The sequence below is a fragment of the Anabrus simplex genome, chromosome 6 (genome assembly GCF_040414725.1).
Source record: "Anabrus simplex isolate iqAnaSimp1 chromosome 6, ASM4041472v1, whole genome shotgun sequence".
Lineage (NCBI taxonomy): Eukaryota > Metazoa > Arthropoda > Insecta > Orthoptera > Tettigoniidae > Anabrus > Anabrus simplex.
Window position 1 is genome coordinate 3,721,644 of NC_090270.1, and position 21,261 is coordinate 3,742,904.

At 37.1% G+C, this 21,261-nt stretch overlaps 1 protein-coding gene across 2 annotated transcripts in view; it reads left to right on the forward strand.

The window, feature by feature from the left end:
- The window catches only part of fus (fusilli), a 465,574-nt gene extending 445,303 nt beyond the window's left edge, over positions 1-20,271 (forward strand). The window contains exon 13 of one of the 2 annotated variants that reach the window (XM_067149673.2): positions 14,065-20,271. In XM_067149673.2, coding sequence (XP_067005774.1) covers positions 14,065-14,211 — 147 coding nt within the window. In that variant the 3' untranslated portion in view covers positions 14,212-20,271. The remainder of the gene's footprint in view (positions 1-14,064) is intronic. The other variant, XM_067149674.2, reaches the window with a different exon arrangement.
- Positions 20,272-21,261: the final 990 nt, after the last annotated feature.

Genomic DNA, 21,261 nt, shown 5'->3' on the forward strand with positions numbered 1-21,261 from the left:
AGTTGCTGCAGCCAAAGAGAGTGTTTCATTTAACAACAGTCGGTGTAAAATCAGAAAGAGGAAGTCTGCCTAATGATTGAAATAAATGAACCCCTGTTTGCATTTAAACAACAAATAAAAGTAATTAAATATTGTTCATATCAGGTGTTTAGGAGACTGATGATTTTGATAGTGGCAGCTATCAGGTTTGTAGGCCATCTCGTTCTGGTTAATCCGAGATCAAGGTACACAACCCTGTTTCCTTGTTCATGTTTTCATTTGAATTTAGACGATAATCATAGTTTTCTTCCTGATAGATAAAAGCCAATGATCATGCTGTTTTGTGCTGTATAAAAGCAATTTTGACAACAATGACTATCATTTAACTTGTTCAACAATATTTCCATGTCTGTTACCACCTGTATTCCCTAGCTTTCTTCTTATCCTACACTTTGTGCATCAGGACAGCAGTTCAGCCTGCCCTCATGATGATGATGATGATGATGATGATGATGATGATGATGATGATGAAACAAGCTCATTGGAGATTGTCCTTGCCTCCTCTTGTTACATGACACGTTTCTTTTCTTCTTGCTATCTCTATATGGCTTCTATGTCAGTGTTAATAGGTTTCACACTAAAAATATCTCTGTCATGACTGTCCGTACTGTAAAAATGTTTATAGTTTCTGTAACTTTAGTTATGTACAGAAACAGATATTTCTAGAATTATTTGAAAGGTGTTTTCTGTAAGGTAAAAGTGCACAAAACATAGAAGATTGGAAATTAAATTTTACACAAATTTGATAATGAAGATTTTCATACAGCTAATATAAACGGTGAAATTTGAAGATTCTTGTTTGGATCTCGTCAATATTGCTTCCCACTCTGTACCCTCTGCATATCCCTGAACTTAAATACAGACTTAGAAGACAGGTCACACAATCAGCCTGGCAGACTGAACTTTCTTTACCTAATCCGAGATAAGAAACAAAGTGGGACGCAAAAATTTGAAGTGTACAGGCAAAATTGTAATTTTGTTTACTGTGCATAAATTAGCCATTCCAAGAATAAAGCAACCCTAGTCAGTTAATGTCAAAACTGGAGCAAGTGGATCATTGCAAGAATTTGCTTCCAGGATGGTAGTATAGTATGTGAAATTGAAACAAGATGCAGTGAACTCACATTCGTCATTAACGGTATTATGTAAAAAATGAGTTCTCAGATGAAACTATCCGTGCATATCAGTTTTCAGACTGCCGTGCTGTACGGGAGTGAAAGCTGGCTGAAAGTAGTGCAATAGCAGGAGGGTGCTCAGAATCAGGAGATAAAGCCATGGTGGTGGGGTCGTGTGAAGCGAATAGAGGAGGAAAGGGAAGTAGAGGGATGGCCGCAGAGCTAGTTGCAAATAGAAGATCTTGGAGGCTATGAGTAAGAAAGTTTAAATGGAAATATTACATAACAAAATTTGACCAGATTTTTATTTCTTATGTGTTTGTTTATAATTTTGAAATAATCTATATACAGTCGAACCTCCCTTCTGCGGACACCGTCGGTTCCGAGGAAAAATGTCCGTTACAAGAGGTGTCTGCTAAAATAAGTTTGTAAAAATAATCGAACATTTTAACAGCAAAGAACATCCACCTTAAATAGAAGCATACAAATCTTTATTTTTATTATTCTAAGTCATTTCTGTGCTAGTATTTCATAGAGAGCTATTATAAATGATTTTTCATCATTTACAAGCATTATAGCTTCGTGAAGTAATCGTAAAGCTTCGTCTGTGTAAATTTAGCACAGGTTTTCTTAACTGCGATATTCTCGAAAACGGAATACTACGTGCCATCCAGAAATATGGCTTTCAAATGTAAAACTCTTGTTCCTTCCACCCAATACCACTTCTCATCTTCAGCCATTGGATCAAGGAATCATTCAAGCATTCAAATTAGACTATCGTAAGAGGGTTTTAGGAAAATCCACTTAGGTGGGGGTGAAGAAATTGAAAAATTAGTTAAATTATTTGTATGGGTCTACTTATATCTCAAAAATTATAGATATTGCAGACATGAAAATTGGTGTTTGGAATCCCCCTTAAAAGTAAAGTATCACATGTTCCTTTGATTTTGGAAAATCCAAATAAGGGAGGTGAATGAATTGAAAAATTTATTGAATTATTTGTGTGAGGATACTTATACCTTATGAAAACTAAAGTTGATACAGGCGTGAAAATTGGTATTTGGAATCTCCTTTAAAATAAAGAAAAGCGCATTTTAGGGGAAAAATAAACTTGAGGGGAGGGGGTGAAAAGGAATTGAATTCCTTTTATGAGGACACACATCTCGAAAACTCAAGATGTTACAGTCGTGATAATTGGTATTTAGAAGATCCTTTATACATAAACGTGTATTTTTAGTTTTTGGAAAATTCACTTTAGGAGGGAGGGTGAAAGGAAGTGAAAAAATTTAATTCATTTTATGTGGATACTTATATCTGAAAAACTGATGGTTACAGACGTGAAAATTGGTGTTTGGAATCTCCTTTAAAAATAAAGAAACACGCATTTTGGGGGTAATCATCTTAACAGGGGTGGGGTGAAAAAGGAGTGGATTCTTTTTGTGAGGATACTTATATTACAGACGTGAAAATTGGCATTTGGAAACTTCTTTAAAAAATAAAGAAACAAGTCTTCTTTTGTTTTTGGAAATCCACTTAGGCATAGATATCAAGGATAATTTAATCAAAAACCACCTATTCAATACTTTCCACGTTTAATGTGGTTGTAAATCCACTTATGGCGGGAAAGAATTGAAATAACTTATATGTTGAATTATTTGTATGAGGATACTTAAATCTCTCAAAGACAAAGATGTTACAGACGTGAAACTTGGTATTTGGAATCTCATAAAAAATACACATATTTTTTTGTTTTCGGAAAATCTACTTTGGGAGAGGGGTGAAAATAAGTAAAGAAATTTGCTTTAGCCACCGTAAAGCCCCAAAAGAAATCAAATCATCTTCAAATCGCCACAAACACCACATTTGCAACATCTGTTTTTTTTCTTCAAGAGAAGCTAGATATTTTCATAAATCTCTTAAGTTTTACAGAATGAGCTACTGGTATGGAAGGAAACTTTTTCCTTTAGTACAGTATGAGACTTCACTCGAGCTATCTGTGAGCAGACCCCTCTAAAGTAGACGAGCAACTATCACATGTCATATGGTCTTGAACAACACGATACTCCTCACAGAACTTCGTGCCGGGCCCAATTTGATGTTTCACTTGTTTAGATCCAATGTAATGTCTGCAAACATAGCAAAACTTGTTTGCTGCCAATCTGCAACTTCTGAATGTTGACATTTTATGTTAAAAGAAAAATCAACATTACTTACAGTATAACCACAAAACTGCATCTAGATACAAGAATGTCAGGGAGACATTTGCAAAACATCAGTGTGTGTGTGTGTATATAGTTGGCTTACATAAAATGAGATATATTTTAGGTTCTACATTTTCAATACAATACTGCTTTGTTGAGTAAATTAGATCATGTGTTTACATGTGCCGGTTTCGACACCATGTCTATGTCATCATCAGCTATCGATCAAAAATTGCAAGACATAAGAATCACAAGTCGTCATATACACACATAACAAGAAAAGTAGAAAGTGTTTTACTTAAAAAAAAGTTTGTCCATGATAAGAGTCCACATTATGTTAACTTATTCACCATAATATATTGCATTTGACTAAGACATTGTAAGTCTTTTTAATATTGATGTGTGGAGGAACACATATATTGATGCTAAGTCTTAACAAAGCATATGTTTAAAACATTAAGCTGACATGTTAAAAATCTTAAAAATAGTTGTGCTTATTTGTCTTATTGTGACAAGAATAAAAATTAATCACTTATGTGATATGAAGTACAGTTTGAATAGTTGACATTCAACAGCGGCTTTAAAATTTATGTTCAGGTACTTTGTGAGGTGTCAAGATGTACAAGTTTCTCAGTTCGATGCGGAGTCGGAGTAACCTAATGAAAGTAAACGAAGCCTAATGATGTCTAAAGGCAAGGAAACAAAAGAGAGAAACAAATAATTTGAGACGCACCTTGCTCAGTGTGTTGGAGATGTGTGCGGGAGCAGAAAGGGGCAGAGGCGGAGTAAGGAGAAAAGGGGTGGTGGGAGGGAGAGGGGGAAGAGGAGTGTGTAAGGCGGGGCAGAAGCACGAGACAGTAGGGGTAAATGACGCAAAAAGGTGTTATGCATGGCATGGAAGATGGAACCCTGGTTTGAAAACTTGGCATTTTTGAAAACGATGATGAGAAAAATCGAAAAGGATGATAGGTTTCTCTGATATGTCGTTTAGGTTTAAGTTAGGGTTAAATTATTGGTCGAGGTGTATAAAACAATTTTCAGTTGTATTGAGTAGAGGGCCATTGTTTACTGTCTCGAGGATTTCCATGTCTTGTTTTATATTGGTGAAGCTATGCTTGGAATCATGTATATTCTGTCCCAGTGCTAAGAATCTATTGTATTTTAACGCGTTAACATGTTCTAAGTATCTAATGTTAAAACTACGTCCGGTGTGCCCCACATATGAAGAACTGCAGTTGTTGCATTTAAATCTGTAAACACCCGATCTGAAAAAATATTAGATTTATTCACTGAAGTGGAGTTATGTAGAACTTCTATATTCCCGTTGTTGGTTCTAAAAGATATTTTTTTGTTGTGTTTCTTAAAAATGTTAGAAACTTTATAAACATCCTTGTTGAAAGTAAAAGTAGAAAATGCGGAAGCGTCCAATGGAACCTTTTCCAAGTTCAAATCAATAATTGATTACTTGACGCGCTATCTAAGAAACAGCTGACCTTAACACATTAATGACGGGCTACGTTAATTAACATAGTTTCGTATTGGTGCGCGGGCGACCGGCTACGTAAATGAACGTTTTCTCACATTGCTTCATTTTTTTGTGATTTTATCCTCTCCGCCGTTTATTAATTGAAATATTTCATGTTGTTTACAAACTACAGTTGATCAGAATTTAGATAGATATATTCTTTCCTTGACAATGCTTTCAGCACAGGAAGTGTGGTTTCATAACACTCAGTACCGCGTGACCGAGTGTATTGTCAGGTGTCGGCATGGCACGCTGTAGCAACGACAGCTTGAACGATGATGAAATATTTGGAGAATTGCATGCTGATAGTTTATCTGATGTCCCTAGTGATTGCGAAAGTGTAAACATTAGTGATTGTGAAGATGTGCGTCATTCAGTTCAGATGAGTCTGTTGACGGCGACAATCATACGAGTGAAGATGCCAGTGATAGTAGTGACAATGAGGTTGATGGATGGACAAATAAGGATGAAAACAGAGACCTAGAACCATTTATATGTGTTTATATTTCATCCTACTTCTCATGCTAGGTGTGCTTCTGTTGCCAGTCCACAGGAAAGAATGGAATAGCGCGCTCCCGGACAACAATGTGTTAAAGAGGAAACTTAATGTACTAAAAACAACACAGTACCAAGTAAGAGTCTTGCAAAAGAAAACAAAACACCCGATAATTTAATTGAGCACTTCCACCCTTCAGTTGTCAATTTATCTAAGACCGTCTTAAACAATGAGGAAAACTCAATTCTTTCAAAAGACCCAAAACATAATTGGCCGAACCTCAATACAGTCAACATAGTCACTAAATAATAGAATCCGAGCTAGCTATCAATAAAATGCCATCAGAAAAACAAGTTGAACTAAGAATTGACGTGAAAAGAAAGCTAGAAAAGACTTTTACTCCTAAAAATAGAAGCATACTTCCTAACAATATTAATAGTAGGGATTCCATCATCGAACAAAAACACATTCCAAGCTTAAAGATGGATAATTGAATATGTCGCAAAAACAAAAGATTTCTTTCATAATAGTGCCTTCTCAATAGTCAAAAAAGATCCCACTCAAAAGATTCAATGTTTACTAAAACAAACTTTAACCCATTATCAGCCAATGTCCCATTTATGGGACGCAAGTATTTTATTATTTTTTTTCACTGCTTACAAAGTTAGGGGTATTTTTTCTGTCATATTGGTCAATCTGTTTGCTGTTGCACTAGGAAACAAAAGAGCATTATGTTCAGTTTCATACTCTTCCACCACGAGTGTTCTATCTACATGTGTTCTTGTTAGGTTCTGCAACTGATCTTTGAAGGTGAGCATATTTCCTTAGAGTGAATTTCTGAAGCTCATTCCGGTATCAACGCTATAGTTCCAAGTTTCCAGAGTGCAAATGGTGCATAAGCTGCCCGTTGTTATTATATAGGTAAGAATTACATGTGTTTCTTCACGCCGTCCCATTTTTGGGACTTTGGCATAAAGCAGTAGCACTTACACTGGTTCATTGTTGAATGCTTCATCACCTACAATGCTGCATTTCTCTGATTTTAGGACATTATATTAGCATAGTTAGAGAAATTTATTCAATAAATGTATTCTTGCTTTTATAGTACAACACTTCTTATTACTTCTTGTGTTGTATGCAAATACAATGTCGTATACTACACACCTGACAGTTCCAGAGATAACAAGCTATCTCGAAGAGCTGGAAAATGATTCTCAGGAAGTAATATCAGAGTAATAATTTTATCGCCTGATCCTGACGAGGAAACTGATGAGGAAGATGTGCTAGAGAATGAACTTTCTTGGACACTGAAATGCGTGATGTAGCAGCGACATAAGAAGTATTTTGTACCGATGCGAACACAAAGGAAACGGAAATGCAGTTTCATTATCTACCATCGCCTTCTGCATAAAAAGAAGCCTAAAAGGCTGAAAACGTGCTGTTCAGCAGAGATGACATCCAACTCTAAGCCCACAGATCAAATAGAAAATACTCAAAGTGTAGCTACACCCAGGTGGAAAATATGTCAACCAGAATACTCTATAGAAAGCTGCTCACCAACAGAAGTTGGTCATATCATTGACAATTTACATGAAAAGTCTGTTGCTGATATATTTGAAAAATGTTTTTTTGATGTGTTTGGGTGTTTACAAATAAGAATTCGCTCCAAAAAGTGGTGGTGGCCACGTTTTACCCAGATGTTGGATGTTACGGTAGTAAATACTTGGAGAGTATACCAAACTGCCACTGAAGAAGATAATGTATCTCTGCTAGATGTACGAAGGAAGATAGCGCTAGCATATCTTTCTAAAACATCAGGTTCAACACCCTAATGCAGAGGACCTCAAAGCAGCAAACTCCTAGGAGGCAGAGTAAGCACAGAAGTCAGGTTCCATTCAGGAAATGATTTCATTACACCGATTGAAACTCAGAGAAGATGCGGACATTGCAAGAAGAAGACGACGACAAGGGTGTGTGTACGTTGCAATGTGCCACTGCACGATAAATGCTTTGTTCTATTCCACACCCGATGAACGTTAGCTGCCATAAATTTGAGTGCCTAATTAATGTTGCACATTTCATTGGAACCAAAGGTTCTTGTGGCAGAATTCCACTTTGTGACCAATTTTCTGCGATGCTGTGAAATCGTATCTCAACATTTTGTACATCCTATTGGTTATAAAATTCGTCAGTGTATAAATGTAGAGTCATAAAATTTGTAAATATGTTGTAAAGCAATAAATGAGTATATGAATGCACAGTAACAGTTATTTTGCATAAATAAAATAGTGTAACCTTCTGCTATCACAAGTTGTCAATGTCGCAAAATTGGGACGCCCCTTAATTTTAGGATCCTGCATCGACATATAGTAAAATCCCATTTTCTTGCTTATTCTTGCCCCAAACAATTAAATAAAGCCAAATATAGGGTAAAATTCAGTTTGAATTAAGTTTGGTAGGTAATGGGTTAAAGAATACTTCGTATCTTTTCACAGATCAAGAAAGAAAAATCATTGAACGTGAACCCAGGTCTGCCCACTGCAAAAGCCCTCCCCAAGATTCACAAGGCCGGTATCCCCATTCGCCCAATAATTAATTACAGACCCAGTCCTTCGTACAAATTATCCCAATTCATTCAGAAGTTCCTAATTAAAAATTATACATTTTTATCAAACAAATCCACCAAAATTCCACAGCATTAATTCAAAAACTAAACTTTGAAATCCAACCTAAACATTCCCTCCACTCATTCGACATCGTGAACATCTATCCCAGTATGAAGACTACAAAGTTATTTCCCATTATTGAAAAAAACTTAAACAAACACAGTCACCTAAGCAAGCTGGAGATTCAAGACTTTATTTCTATTCTAAAATTGGTTGTAAATAATAACTTTCTTTACCTTTGGCAATATTACATATCGGCAGCCTGGCTTGGTAATGGGTTCACCAACCTTGGGCATCTTAGCAGAAATTTATTTGGACTTCTTAGAATGCACAAAAACTGGCAATAATAATATTTTTGCAAATATCCGTTTTTGGGCTACATATGTCGACAATACCGTAGAATTATGGACGAACAAGTCGCTAACGCACCCTCTCAATAACATTGACCCCCATATTAACTTTACCCTCTAATCTGAAACATAAATCAATCAACTTTTTAGATTTGACCATAAATAGACTCCCATCCTCTTTATCATATAAGATTTACAGAAAACCTACACAAACATCAACCACTATTCACCAAGATTCTTCACACCCACAAGCACACAAACGTGCAACTAACAATAAGTCTAGTTTACCATGCTTTTAAGATACCGATGTCTAGAAAAAACTTAAATAACGAATTAAATATTATTCACGCAATCGCTAAGTTTAATGGCTATAGCAACTTTTTCATAGAACGGATAATTAATAAATTCAAACATCGCCCTAAGACCACATTAACGGAAGAAAAATTCAACCCTTCCGCATTTATCACTTTCACCTTTAACAAGGATCCTCGAGACAGTAAACAAAGGCCCTCTACTCAATACAACTGAAAATTGTTTTATACACCTCGACCAATAATTTAACCCTAACTTAAACCTAAACGACATATCAGAGAAACCTATCATCCTTTTCGATTTTTCTCATCATCGTTTTCAAAAATGCCAAGTTTTCAAACCAGGGTTCCATCTTCCATGCCATGCATAACACCTTTTTGCATCATTTACCCCTACTGTCTCATGCTTCTGCCCCGCCTTAAATACCCCTCTTCCCCCTCTCCCTCCCACCACCCCTTTTCTCCTTACTCCGCCTCTGCCCCTTTCTGCTCCCGCACACATCTCCAACACACTGAGCAAGGTGCGTCTCAAATTATTTGTTTCTCTCTTTTGTTTCCTTGCCTTTAGACATCATTAGGCTTCGTTTACTTTCATTAGGTTACTCCGACTCCGCATCGAACTGAGAAACTTGTACATCTTGACACCTCACAAAGTACCTGAACATAAATTTTAAAGCCGCTGTTGAATGTCAACTATTCAAACTGTACTTCATATCACATAAGTGATTAATTTTTATTCTTGTCACAATAAGACAATTATGCACAACTATTTTTTAGATTTTTAACATGTCAGCTTAATGTTTTAAACATATACTTTAAGACTTCTTCTTCCTAAAATCTCTGGACTATAATTTTTATTTCATTCCGATCTACAGGGTCCTTTTCTTTTTTGTTGCTCTATGTGTCAGGGGAACATGCACGGAAGGCGATAGCACAGCCGGGTGACTCATTTGCCAAGAGATATATTGCTTCATGACTGGCTAAGGTGATCTAATGCAGTACGCTAGCGTTAACCATTGCTTCACAGCAATAGTTCGACATTGGTAGCGTGTTCAGTGTGTCTGCTTTAAAATAGCGTAGTTTCTGTAGGAATACTAATCGTGTGTTTAACAAGTGATGTATACAATAGAACAGCGTGTATTCATTGTGTTGTGCTATGCAAAGCATTCTTCTTATACAGAATGCCATTGTAGATTAATTCGCTAATTTCCTGGCAGCCTCCCGTCCCAAAGGAGTATGGTACGTAAATTAGTAAAGAAGTTCCGCACCAGCGGGTCCATTCTCAACAAGAAAAAAAGGAGATGAACCATTTTAATAGAGGAAAAGCTTGACGAAATAGGAGCTCTCTTGGAAAGAACTCCAACAAGATCCTTCGCATCTCACCGTACAGGCTAATGTGTCATTATCTTCTGCCCACAAAGCAACAAATCTTTTAAAAGCAAAACCGTACAAACCCACCACTGCCCAATATTTAAGAGGACCTGACAGTTTCTCTAGGGTTCAGTGTTGTAACTGCTTACTTCAGTCAGTTCACGATGGGTATATTGACCCAGAACTTTTATTTTAATAGTGATGAAGCATGGCTTCACTTAAGTGGCTTTATAAATAGTCAAATTGTAAATAGAAAATCCCTACCAGCTGCATGTTCGTCCACTTCATGATGTAAAGATAGGAATTTGGTGCGCAATAAGTGCTCGCAGAATTATAGGGCCTTTATTTTTCTGTGAAACAATAAATGCGGATCGATATATAAACCTCATTCTCAGACAATTCTTTCAATAGCGTACAGAAGAAGAAAGGAGTAATGGTTACTTTATGCAATATAGTGCAATAGCACACACTGCTAATCGGTCAATGGAGGTAATACGGGAAGTTTTGGAAGATCGTATGGTTAATTATCCCCCTAGATCTCCTGATCTAAATCCTTGTGATTATTACCTGTGGGGGATGCTGAAGGGAAAAGTGTATGTGAAGAACCCTCACACAAGAGAACACAAATTGTTTCGAACATCACACGGGCTCAGATTTGCCGAGTGTCTGCAAACCTGTTTATGAGGTGTCAGGCGTGTTTGACAGCTGAGGGGCAATATTTTGAACATCAAGTGTAATGCCAGGTACGTTTTAAACCAATAGTTTCACTAGAAATGGATTTCTATAAGTGTGAATTACCGTGAGTAGTGGGAAGAAAAAGTGGGCATTATACCAGGTATTGGTGGAATTTCATTGCGCTAGCCATGCTCTGAGTGGTGCTGCTGAGCGAGCCAAAAAAGGCCCTGTAGTACATTTGGCGGTCCTGGTTCAATAAGGTCCTTTATTAGTTTATACCACTTTGTTCGAGTGGCCTTGTTCTGTGAATTGGATTTGTTGTAGTCTCATTTCATCTGTGATTTTGGAAACATTGATATATTTCACAATAGGGATGTAGGCAGAGAAAGTTCGCGCCAGATAGCACTCGTGTACTACTGGGTAAGCGGAAGGCGATCGTCTTATGTTTCCCCCAGTCAGCTGCGATTAATATATAGAATGTGACCGAGTTTTCTAAGCTAAAGCCGATTGTATCTTCTCTAATTTTACTCCAAGACTATAATTGTATAGGTATATCTCGTAGAATATTACAGATGATTTTCAGCGTTTAAGCCTTAAACAGATGCAAAATGAGCTACGGAGCAGAGACTCTAAAACTAGCGAGAGGAAGAAAGAAATAGTACAGCGGTAGTTAGAAAATTCTAACACGCTTTATTATTCAAATAATAAATAGGATTCAGCATGCCTTTTTCTGAAGATTACAATAACTTGAGTATTGTACATTGATGAATATATAAATGTACCTCCACAGGACTTAAATAATAAATAGATATGTAAACACGCACTTGCTCCCGAGTCTTATAGACTTCGAATCATGAACTGAAGATGCAGCCTTTGTCCACCACCAAAGGCATGTGAATATTCTTGAGTTTCCCAGTGCCGGTTCCTTTGAATATTTAACCATCAGCCATAAGGTGAAGATCACTATCACAAATTTGCACCTGATGGATTATTTCGTATTCAGAAAATCGGAAATAGATGGAGCACCTGTTTCCAACTACAAATCATTGTGTTATGCTAGATACAGACTTTTCAGCGAAAAGCTTGTTTTGTTTATAAAAGGTTAATTTCAATTGGGTGAAGTTATAAAATGCAGTGCTGTGAAATCCGAGTACACAAAACATAAGACCTATAATGTGAAGCTTATTTTAGGAGTATCTGGTGACATTACAGGAGGAGAATGTGAACGTTTTTTTGGAGCGGGCTCCAAGGCATGTTGTAAGAATATTGCTGCTGTAAGCTACGCATTAGAGCACTTCCCCAAGACTGGTAATATTCAGTGTTCAGAAACATGCAGCCAAAATGTATAAACTTTTCAGCATCCCCCTGCCAAACGGTTTGGGGTCAGTTAGCCCTATGAAAGTGGAATGTTCGCCCTTGGAACAAGTTTTGCTATGTATAATCTCAGTTGCACCAGTTATAACTCTAGTCGAGGGGTATTTCTGTCTAAAAGCAAGGGGGCTGTTTTCAAGGACCTCTATCAGACCAAATGTTCAACTCTTTAAATTGGCAGTACATGAAATTAATCCAAACATTAAATATTATCCCAACAGTAGTTTTATTGATTCCGAAGTTAAGGCCTAGTTCTTCGTCAGATTTCTTGGTCCTTAGCTTCATAACTGTCAAGAAGAAACACGGTCTGTTTTCTCCCAGAACAGCAAACACCATATTACGATGTTGGACGTCTACAAACCCTGTATAAAGCAATATAACATCACGATTACGCATTGTTTATTCAACAACCAAATTACCTGTAGTATTTTTTGATTGCTGATGTCTTTGAAAATGGGAGTCGCAAATGTAACAGTCACTTCTTCGGGTATATTTACTATTTCTTCCCGTACTTCAAAGGAGGTCATTTCTGCATATTCCGATAGTTTAGGCTTATCGTGGTAATCCGGCAATTTTCTGGTGTATGACCTCTTCTTAGTTTTTGTTGTGTTCGTGGTCCATGGAGAAAGTGATGGAACAGCGCCCATTTTTAATCTTGCTCTCTCACCTTTAAATACAAACGCATAAATTTGCTGGTTATCAAAATGCCTAATCAATTTATAGGTAGGAAATAGGAATTATTTCCCTTCGTAAATCGCACTTACCCAACAAAGGTTTCGTGAAGTCACCGGGTTTAAAATAATGGGAACACATTTTAATATTTTCGGTCAGATTCTTCTCACCGAAATTTTTCCTTTTAATAGAATGTAACCATTTCTTCCTCATTTCTTTATTTTGTGGAAACTGGTGAAACGAAAAAATGGGCTTCCCTGATTTTTTCAAAGAGGAACACTGCAACAGCTCGGCATAGTCACGAAAATAACAACTTAAGAAACTTAAATTCGTGGATATTTAGCGGCATGAGTACACAGGAGACAAATGAAGAGCGCATTGCGCTTACCCAGTACAACAGCAGTGCGCTCTATCGTGCTAGTTCTATACATCCGTAATAGATGTAGAGTAATGAACTCAATTTTTAACTCTTGGCCCTAAGATTTTTCTCATAATTTTTTGTTCCTTAAATATCTAATTGTTTCTTTAATCCTTTTTGTTGCAGACTCAAGAGTTTCTGAAGAACATAGTGCCTCTGTTATGTAATGTTCCAGGAGAGGCGCAATGTTTAACAGTATCTATCTTCTGAATTCTTGACATTATGGATTTCTTTTCTGTAATCCATTCAGCTCCTTCACTCTGGATATTCTGTTACTCCCAGTGTTAATTTCCTGCAACACATTTTTAATGTTAGCTTTAATTTAGTTATGATGAAATTGTTTGCAGTTTTACATCTTTACGTTGTTTACAAATTTTTCTTAATGACTTGGTAACTATCTTTCTAACATTTTTAAGCTCTTGAAACTTCATTGGATTTTTTTTCCAAGACTAATTATGCCAGGGTTGTTGTCTGAGTTGTGGGAGTGTCACATTCGTCTGTCGACTGAGCATGTATTCTTGTTGGAGTTAGTGGTGCTATTTTTTTTTACTGTTTGTAGAAGGTCTGCTTGTATATGTGACCAATTTTTTGGATCTCATTTTTCTGTTTGTTTCCTAAAATTTTCATTATCTTTAATATTTTCTATGTTGTATTTTCGTTGCGGAAATTCCTGGAATCATGTCGAGAGAGAATTTTGTAGATCGCGTCCTTTGAGTACTTTTGAGTGCTTAAGAGTTCACGAGTCACGTTGCTTTTATACAGTAAACACAAAGAAATGACTTTATTATGTAGTGTAATTGGAGTCATTCATGGTGCATCGGTTTTAATCGTAATTTTGGTCATGTGTGTTTCAGCTGATACCGGACTGCATCCCGCTTCAGCGTAATGGGGACGCTCGTCATAATGGAGAGGCACTTGTACCATTTCATCCACGAGCCGATGTGGATAAGAATCGTCATAACATAGGCAACCGATACATAGAACTATTCATGGTAAATTAGCTCGGAAAAATGACTTTCTTCTGCCAATATCGTTTTTATATAATTAACACTTTTTTGAAGCCTTTATCTTGCTCAGCTTTTGTGAATCAGATTGGAGCACAACTCTGTAAGAGTAGCAGTGGTTACGAGGCTCTTAGTACCGACAGAAGTAACTGCTGGCCAGGTGCTCAATGATTTTATCAACATAAGAAATACATGCTACTAAAAATTTTTTGTATGAATTTCAATGCAGAGAGGGTTGATAATGAGCTTTTTGGAGTTTCATTTTGAGATGATATATATATTTGTATATCTGGAACTTCATTTTAAATGTCTGCTGTCTGAAGTATGTCATACAATTGTATGCCAAAGGAAGAATATTTTTATGTGAAATTTTATAAATGCTTTTCCTGTTGTCAGGGGCGTAGTTGTTGATAGTCATATTATTTATAGAATGAGGTGCATTATTTGGTGCTGAAATGCCTGAAAGCTGGAAGATTGTTACTTAGTTTGTAAATATGAAAAGACTTTCAATGAATGCAGTATTGTTTTGCTGTTCAGAGATGTTAATATATATAATTATTATAGTTTTATTAACAAGGAACAGATGAAGTCTTTCTGTGCAACAGCATTTTTTAAAATTTGAAGAATGTTATTTTTCTAGTTAGTCCAAGGAATGATGAATATTTTAATACATTATAGAAGAAAAAGTATCTTCTTTAAGTAACTGGCATAGTACTGACGTACAAATAAATTTTCTCTAGATTTCTTGATAATCGGCTGCCATGTTGTTAATTTCTGTTAAGTAGCTGTTGCTTTGTTATGTTTGCATGTATGATTTTATATTGTATTCCATTAGTGTTTTATGTACTTACCATTAGATTAAGGACCTCTCTTCAATTAGGGCACGACAACAAATATCACAAAGGTCTTCCTTTTGAGTTAAGTTTATTTGCTAGTGTTAAGATGTCGCCTTCATGCATAACCGTATTGTGGACGGGAGCAATGAAACTAAATTTCTAATTTTGACATGCTACCCTCCTCTTTTCATTCAAAGTGTGAGATTCCTTTTTTTAAGCATCGCATTTCCTCTGCCAAATAAATGTAATTTGTACTTGGTATAGACAGTGCATGCTCAAACAAAATTTCTATGTCAGTAGACATTCAAAAGTGGCTTGATCTCAATTTTCATGTTCTATGATCGTCCAGGATGACGAGAATAGGTTGGAGCATGTAGAAATTTATGCCAATGTCGTTTTAAGTTTTCCTCTCAGAAAATTGCCTTTATTAAGAAATGAAAGGCATATGAACAACTGTGTATCATTAAACCTTGCACTGAAAGCACTTGGGTGTTCCATCATAGCTAGGGTTGTGGATTTGGGGAGTCTCTTTACATCTTGACACCACATTTAAGTTTCTTCCTTATTTTTTTCCTGTCAGTGCCTTAATACTGAAGGTCTTGAATTATTTACTATCGTTCTTTAATAAGGAAAACAATTCTTGACAATAATACATATAGATACACTTGGTGTAAACACTGTCCCTGCAAATTGCTCTTGTGAGTGATTTTGGATTCCGTTATTGTTGAATTGTATCAGGAACAATGAACGGATGAACCAATCAGTTGAAAGAAACTAATATTGGGTGAAATTGTTGTAGAACATTATGAAATGACTGTGGGATAGGGGAAGAGGCACTGTACGATGCCACAAGATTAATTAAAAAGATTTCCTATTAGAAGATAGCAACAACATAATACCTTTTTAATTTTTGTTGTTCCACTAGACTTCCTTGAAGCTGTAGATGGTGGTGTGTTCATCAGGCATGGGTTGTGTGCAGACACCAGGTTTCACCCTCTCTTTACCTCATTATCTACACAACACGTAGAACGCAGTCATCACTTGCATAATGGTTCACTTTGGCTGAACCTGGTTGTTACAAATCAGTGAACATCACAAACAACTGCCCATCATAACAGCCACAAAGTGCCTGTTAAATTGTAATATTAGCTGGGCTGAGTGGCTCAAGGCGGTTGAGGCGCTGGCCTTTTGACCCCAATTTTGGCAGGTTTGATTCTGGCTCAGTCTGGTGGTATTTGAAGGTACTCAAATACATCAGCCTCGTGTTGGTAGATTTACTGGCACGTAAAAGAACTCCTGCGGCACAAAATTCCGGCATCTTTGCGTCTCCGAAAACTGTAAAAGTCGTTAGTGGGGCATAAAGCAAATAACATTATTAAATTGTAATATTAGAAGGGATCATCATAGTAGATGAACAGAGCAAGTAGTTGCGTGGTTTGCGTCATGTAGCTTGAGCTTCCACGCGGGAGATAGTAGGTTCGAACCCCACTGTCAGCAGTCCTGAAGATGGTTTTCCATGGTTTCCTATTTTCAAATGCTGGGGCTGTACCTTAATTAAGGTCTCGGTTGCTTCCCTCGTACTCCTAGCCCTTTCCTATCCAATAAGACCTGTGTCACTGCAATGTAAAGCAAATTCTAAAACATAGTAGATGACATTACCAGCACGTTCCTCAAACCAGTCTGCAAGATGTTGATGATCATCATATGTACCATACCTTTCTCGTAAGATATCGAACCAGGCAAGTTCGCCATGCGGTTAGGGGCGCGCATCTGGGAGACAGTGGGTTCAAACCCCGGTCGGTGTAATGTAAAGCACATTGTATACAAGATATTGGGCATAGGAAACTTTCCGTCACTGTATTAACAGATAGATCCTATGTTAATCTACTGCTGGTGCAGAGTAGAAATTTCAAGCAGGAAATAAGATAAAAGCTGTTTTTTCTTCCAGTGGAAGGATCTTCATTTTTCAGACTGGAAAAAATTCATTCCCACCAGAAGAATAAACCTTTCTCTCCTAGAGGTCATAGAGGTTTTGGAAGACTACGACCATTCAAGCCGGGGATACACTCAGGATTTGGAGAGGTACACAAATCCCTCCAAAGATTTCCGTACAGAAATCTGGGACAAATGCATCCTATTGATAGACAATGTCAGGGGGGCCTGATATTTAGAAGTGAACCGCAGTGTTCCTGGGAGTAGTCCACAAGCCCATTGCTGTTACCATAACAAGAATGTGAAGGAACACCATTGCCGACAAGAAGTACATGTCCTAGGCTGTGTACATTTGTTCCATTTTAGTGGCAGCAGCCACCTCGTATTCTTTTGCCTTATTCTCAACATTCTTGAGGAATGCTGGTATCGTGGCCAATTATCGCTTAAAAAAAAAATAGTGATCTTGCACAAAGCTGCATCCTTTCACACTTACGTTCCAACTTCTTTAAAGTGAACTTTCATTGTATTCTGCACTTATGATTTGGTATGTAGTTTATAACCAGTCAGTCAGCAGTTCAGATGATGACTTGTGGAACTGTATTCAGAAGAGGACATGAGATACTCCAAATACTTTTGAGGTCGAAAAAGGCACACAAGTTGATAAGGCCAGGCTCAGTTAGGGACCCCTTTGTTCTCTGTTGCACATTTCTAATGTAAGTTTTATTTGCTCAACTCACCTACTCAAACAGTTTTCTCGATCGCTTGTAAATGGACAAAAACAACGAATTAGAATACAATGGATTGTAGTTTAAGAAGAAAGAGACTAGAAGTCATTGAAGTTAATGAAACTGCTAATATATTCTAAATTCCTGCCTCTTTAGTTTGTTTCAAAGTGAGCTCGCGCATTGCAACAGATCTGCAGGGAATGGTGAAGGAAATTGAATGAAAATGACATAGATTGGTGCAGGTTTATTACTAGAAGCTGGGGAAGTGCTTCCAGTGCGACTGTTTTCTGATACAGAGCTGTCGACGGGAGTAAAGTTGTTTTGCACTCATTCCATATTTTGTGTGTGTGTGTGACCAAATGTTATATGTAATTTAATGTTTGTTTAACTCCCTTTGCTAACAAGGGCGTTGTGAAGTGGTTCTCCAACCATTAGCATCATGACATAACCAGTTAGGTTAGTTATAGGCATTCCTTGTGCCTTTGTTTTATTTTTATGGTTCCTTGTTGATGAGGAACTAGTTGCATGTATTAGCACATTTGAATTTTTCTATAAATTAGCGATGTAGTTGTAGAATGTACATATTTTGCTGTGGTGATAATTTTTCTTATCTCCAATGTTCCTACAATATGATGATACACTATAAAATGTTTCCATCTGCAACTTACCTTTGGATTTGTTTAGCAAATAATAGAAAAATAAAATAGAAACACAAGAGTTGGAAACCAGTTGTGAAACATTGAAGTAAGCATAAAAAAGACTGTTTTGTGGCAGGTTGCAAATACTCCTTAAATATCAGTTATGAAAACAACGAAATAACATGTAAAAGGTAGTCTGTTTCATACTCGCTGCAAGATGAAACATAAAATAACATTTTAATTATTTGTAGTTAACTGTTTGAAATGTTTATCATAGTTTTTATTTGTAAGTTCCATTTCGGATGAACCGCATGCAGAGTTCTCCAGTCACGAACTTGCCAACATTATTTTATCCCGACTATTAACGCTCGCATGACTTGCCGATTAAGTCACAACTTTTAGTCTATTTATTGCCTAATCAATTAATGATATTTTGGTTTGGAATGTGCATGGAACTGCAATGAGTTTGTTATACTTCAATACAAAACTGAGATTTTAAAAAATGTATCTCGTCACTATCCAACATTACTTAGAGTTGCAATTTAAGTTGAGAGTCGTGTTCATAGAGAACTGTTGGCAGTCATTTTTTAAATCAATCCTCATTTTAGTGCAAGTGTTCCTTTGGGTTCCTACTGATTATCCCCATGCTGGTGGACTCACTGTTGCCACTTTACATGATCGTGTGCCTGTACAGGGTGCAAACCAGTAAGCTCGAGATCTTCATGTAGGGTGTCAAGCAAACACTGCCCCGGTTGTCCTACCATCTGCTTCCCATCTACTTGCAAAGTAAAACTAGTCTCTGCCACTGTTGCTGCTTCTCTACCAGCATAGACTGCTTTCTCTCATCTTTTCAATGATTGGTACCACCCCATATCGCCTGTGAACTTGAGCATTTTGTTTCCATGATGGCAAGTCATCGTTCCACTGATTTCGATGAAGGCCAGGGTTCAGCACCACACAAGACAGCTGGGCTACAGAGCTGTATATTTTTGACTGGGATCTTCTGTCACAGAACACCATTTAAGCCACACAGTGCTCAGGCAGTTAGAGATTTATTATCTTCCCCTAATAATTGTGTGACCTTGGCCATCTACGCTGCCTGCATTTCAGTCTACGAAATGGCAGAGAAATGGTTCTCTGTTGGGTGGTCTATGGTCAAGGGAAACCAGAGTGCACCAGCATCGTACGACACAGAGCAGAGTACCTCTGCTGTGATCTTGGGATCTGGAGGGCAGTTTGCCATTAGGACGACTGGCTATTTAGTTTTGTGAACAGAATTTTTTTTAACTTGACACCAAAGAAAATACTGCCTGAAGCTCTATGGCACACTGTCAAATTGAACCAAATTTTGTATAGTCTTCTGTCCTAATTTAGTATAGTTTATATAGGAACATTCTGCACAGAGCAAGTTGATTGAGATTACTGCATGCTTAACTTTATTATATAAAACCAGCCTTTGATGAAAGAAAAAGGCACAGTGCAATATCATAGTTATAACTTGTGATGAATGAAGTTTCTGAAAACTCCATATGTGTGAACACATATTATTGCAGTAGTAGTAGTAGTAGTAGTTTTGTTATTAGAGAGCCGATTATGAAGTATTTATTTTAAAAAAATAACATGCTCTGTGTGTGTGTGTGAGAGAGAGAGAGAGAGAGAGAGAGAGAGAGAGAGAGAGAGAGAGAGAACGAACTACTGTCTCACTGGTAAGCATTGTCAAAAATGTTTATACTGATTCCTGCCTTCAGATAGATGTGTGATAAGAATTTTTGAACTTCAGTGTAGAATCTCTCGTGTTTCTTCTTTCCACAAGATTTCTACTGTTTTATACTGACATTTTTATTTCAGTGGCTCACCAGTGACTGTTATAATTTTTTAAAGATGTATGCATATTGCTGTGTGCAAATAAAAAAAACGTAAGTGGTATATGCTTGTTTTCAATTCCTTTATACCTCTCTAAAAGTGGTAGCATAGATATACAGGATTTCATTGATCCCATCTCATGCTAGACCGTCATCTAGACAGGAGGGACATTTCCTAGTCCAAGCGTGTGCAACTGCACGAGAACTCTCCCTAGCTCCCCTCCTCCTCATCTCTCCCTATTCTTATTTATTTTACAGGTGTTTTCCTTGTTTTTTGACTTACAAAAACAAATATTAGTAACCATTACTCGTCACAGGTGTGATTTTGAAGAAAATAATATTATTTCTTCTTTGCATGTTTAAGGTTTGTTAATTTACATAGAAACTATTATTAATGCGTTGTCTGTATAAATAACAAAATGACCAAATCATCAGTTAGTTAGCACCATTGCCATGCTAAGAGAACCTGTCCCCTACTTGTGGATAGGACAGTCTCTGCTACACCCCTGTCATATAGCACGACAAGTTGAAGTAAGGCCCTGCAAGCCAAGCGAAATAAGCATTGATTTCCTCGACTGGTGTGATAAGAGATAGTGAACGCTCTATTGCGCTCTCTCTCCCTTCACTATGAACAACATTGTTTTCAGTACTTGCCATTACTTACACACGGAGATAATATGCTTCCGATAGGAGAAAATATATTCCAACGAAAATCACACACTCAATAGGGTGTAACACTCAGCATAGGAGAGCAGTCAGCTCTGGCTATTTAGGTGTCGTGTTGCAAAGCCGTCCATCATTTTCAGCCCAGATGATATGTAATATAAAAATGAGAAATATGTACATAAAAATATGTAGCTAAAATATGAAATAAATAAAAAAAATGTAACTTAATGATGTATTCTTGCCACTGATCTCTATACCTGGATGGCTGGTAGCTTGGGTAGCAGTAAGCCGAATAGAAGATGACTGGCGTCGTAAGATGGCAGAGAGCGCATGGTGCAATAGACCACGAGGAGCGCGCTTGCTTTGTTTATGCTTAGTTCAGTGACGC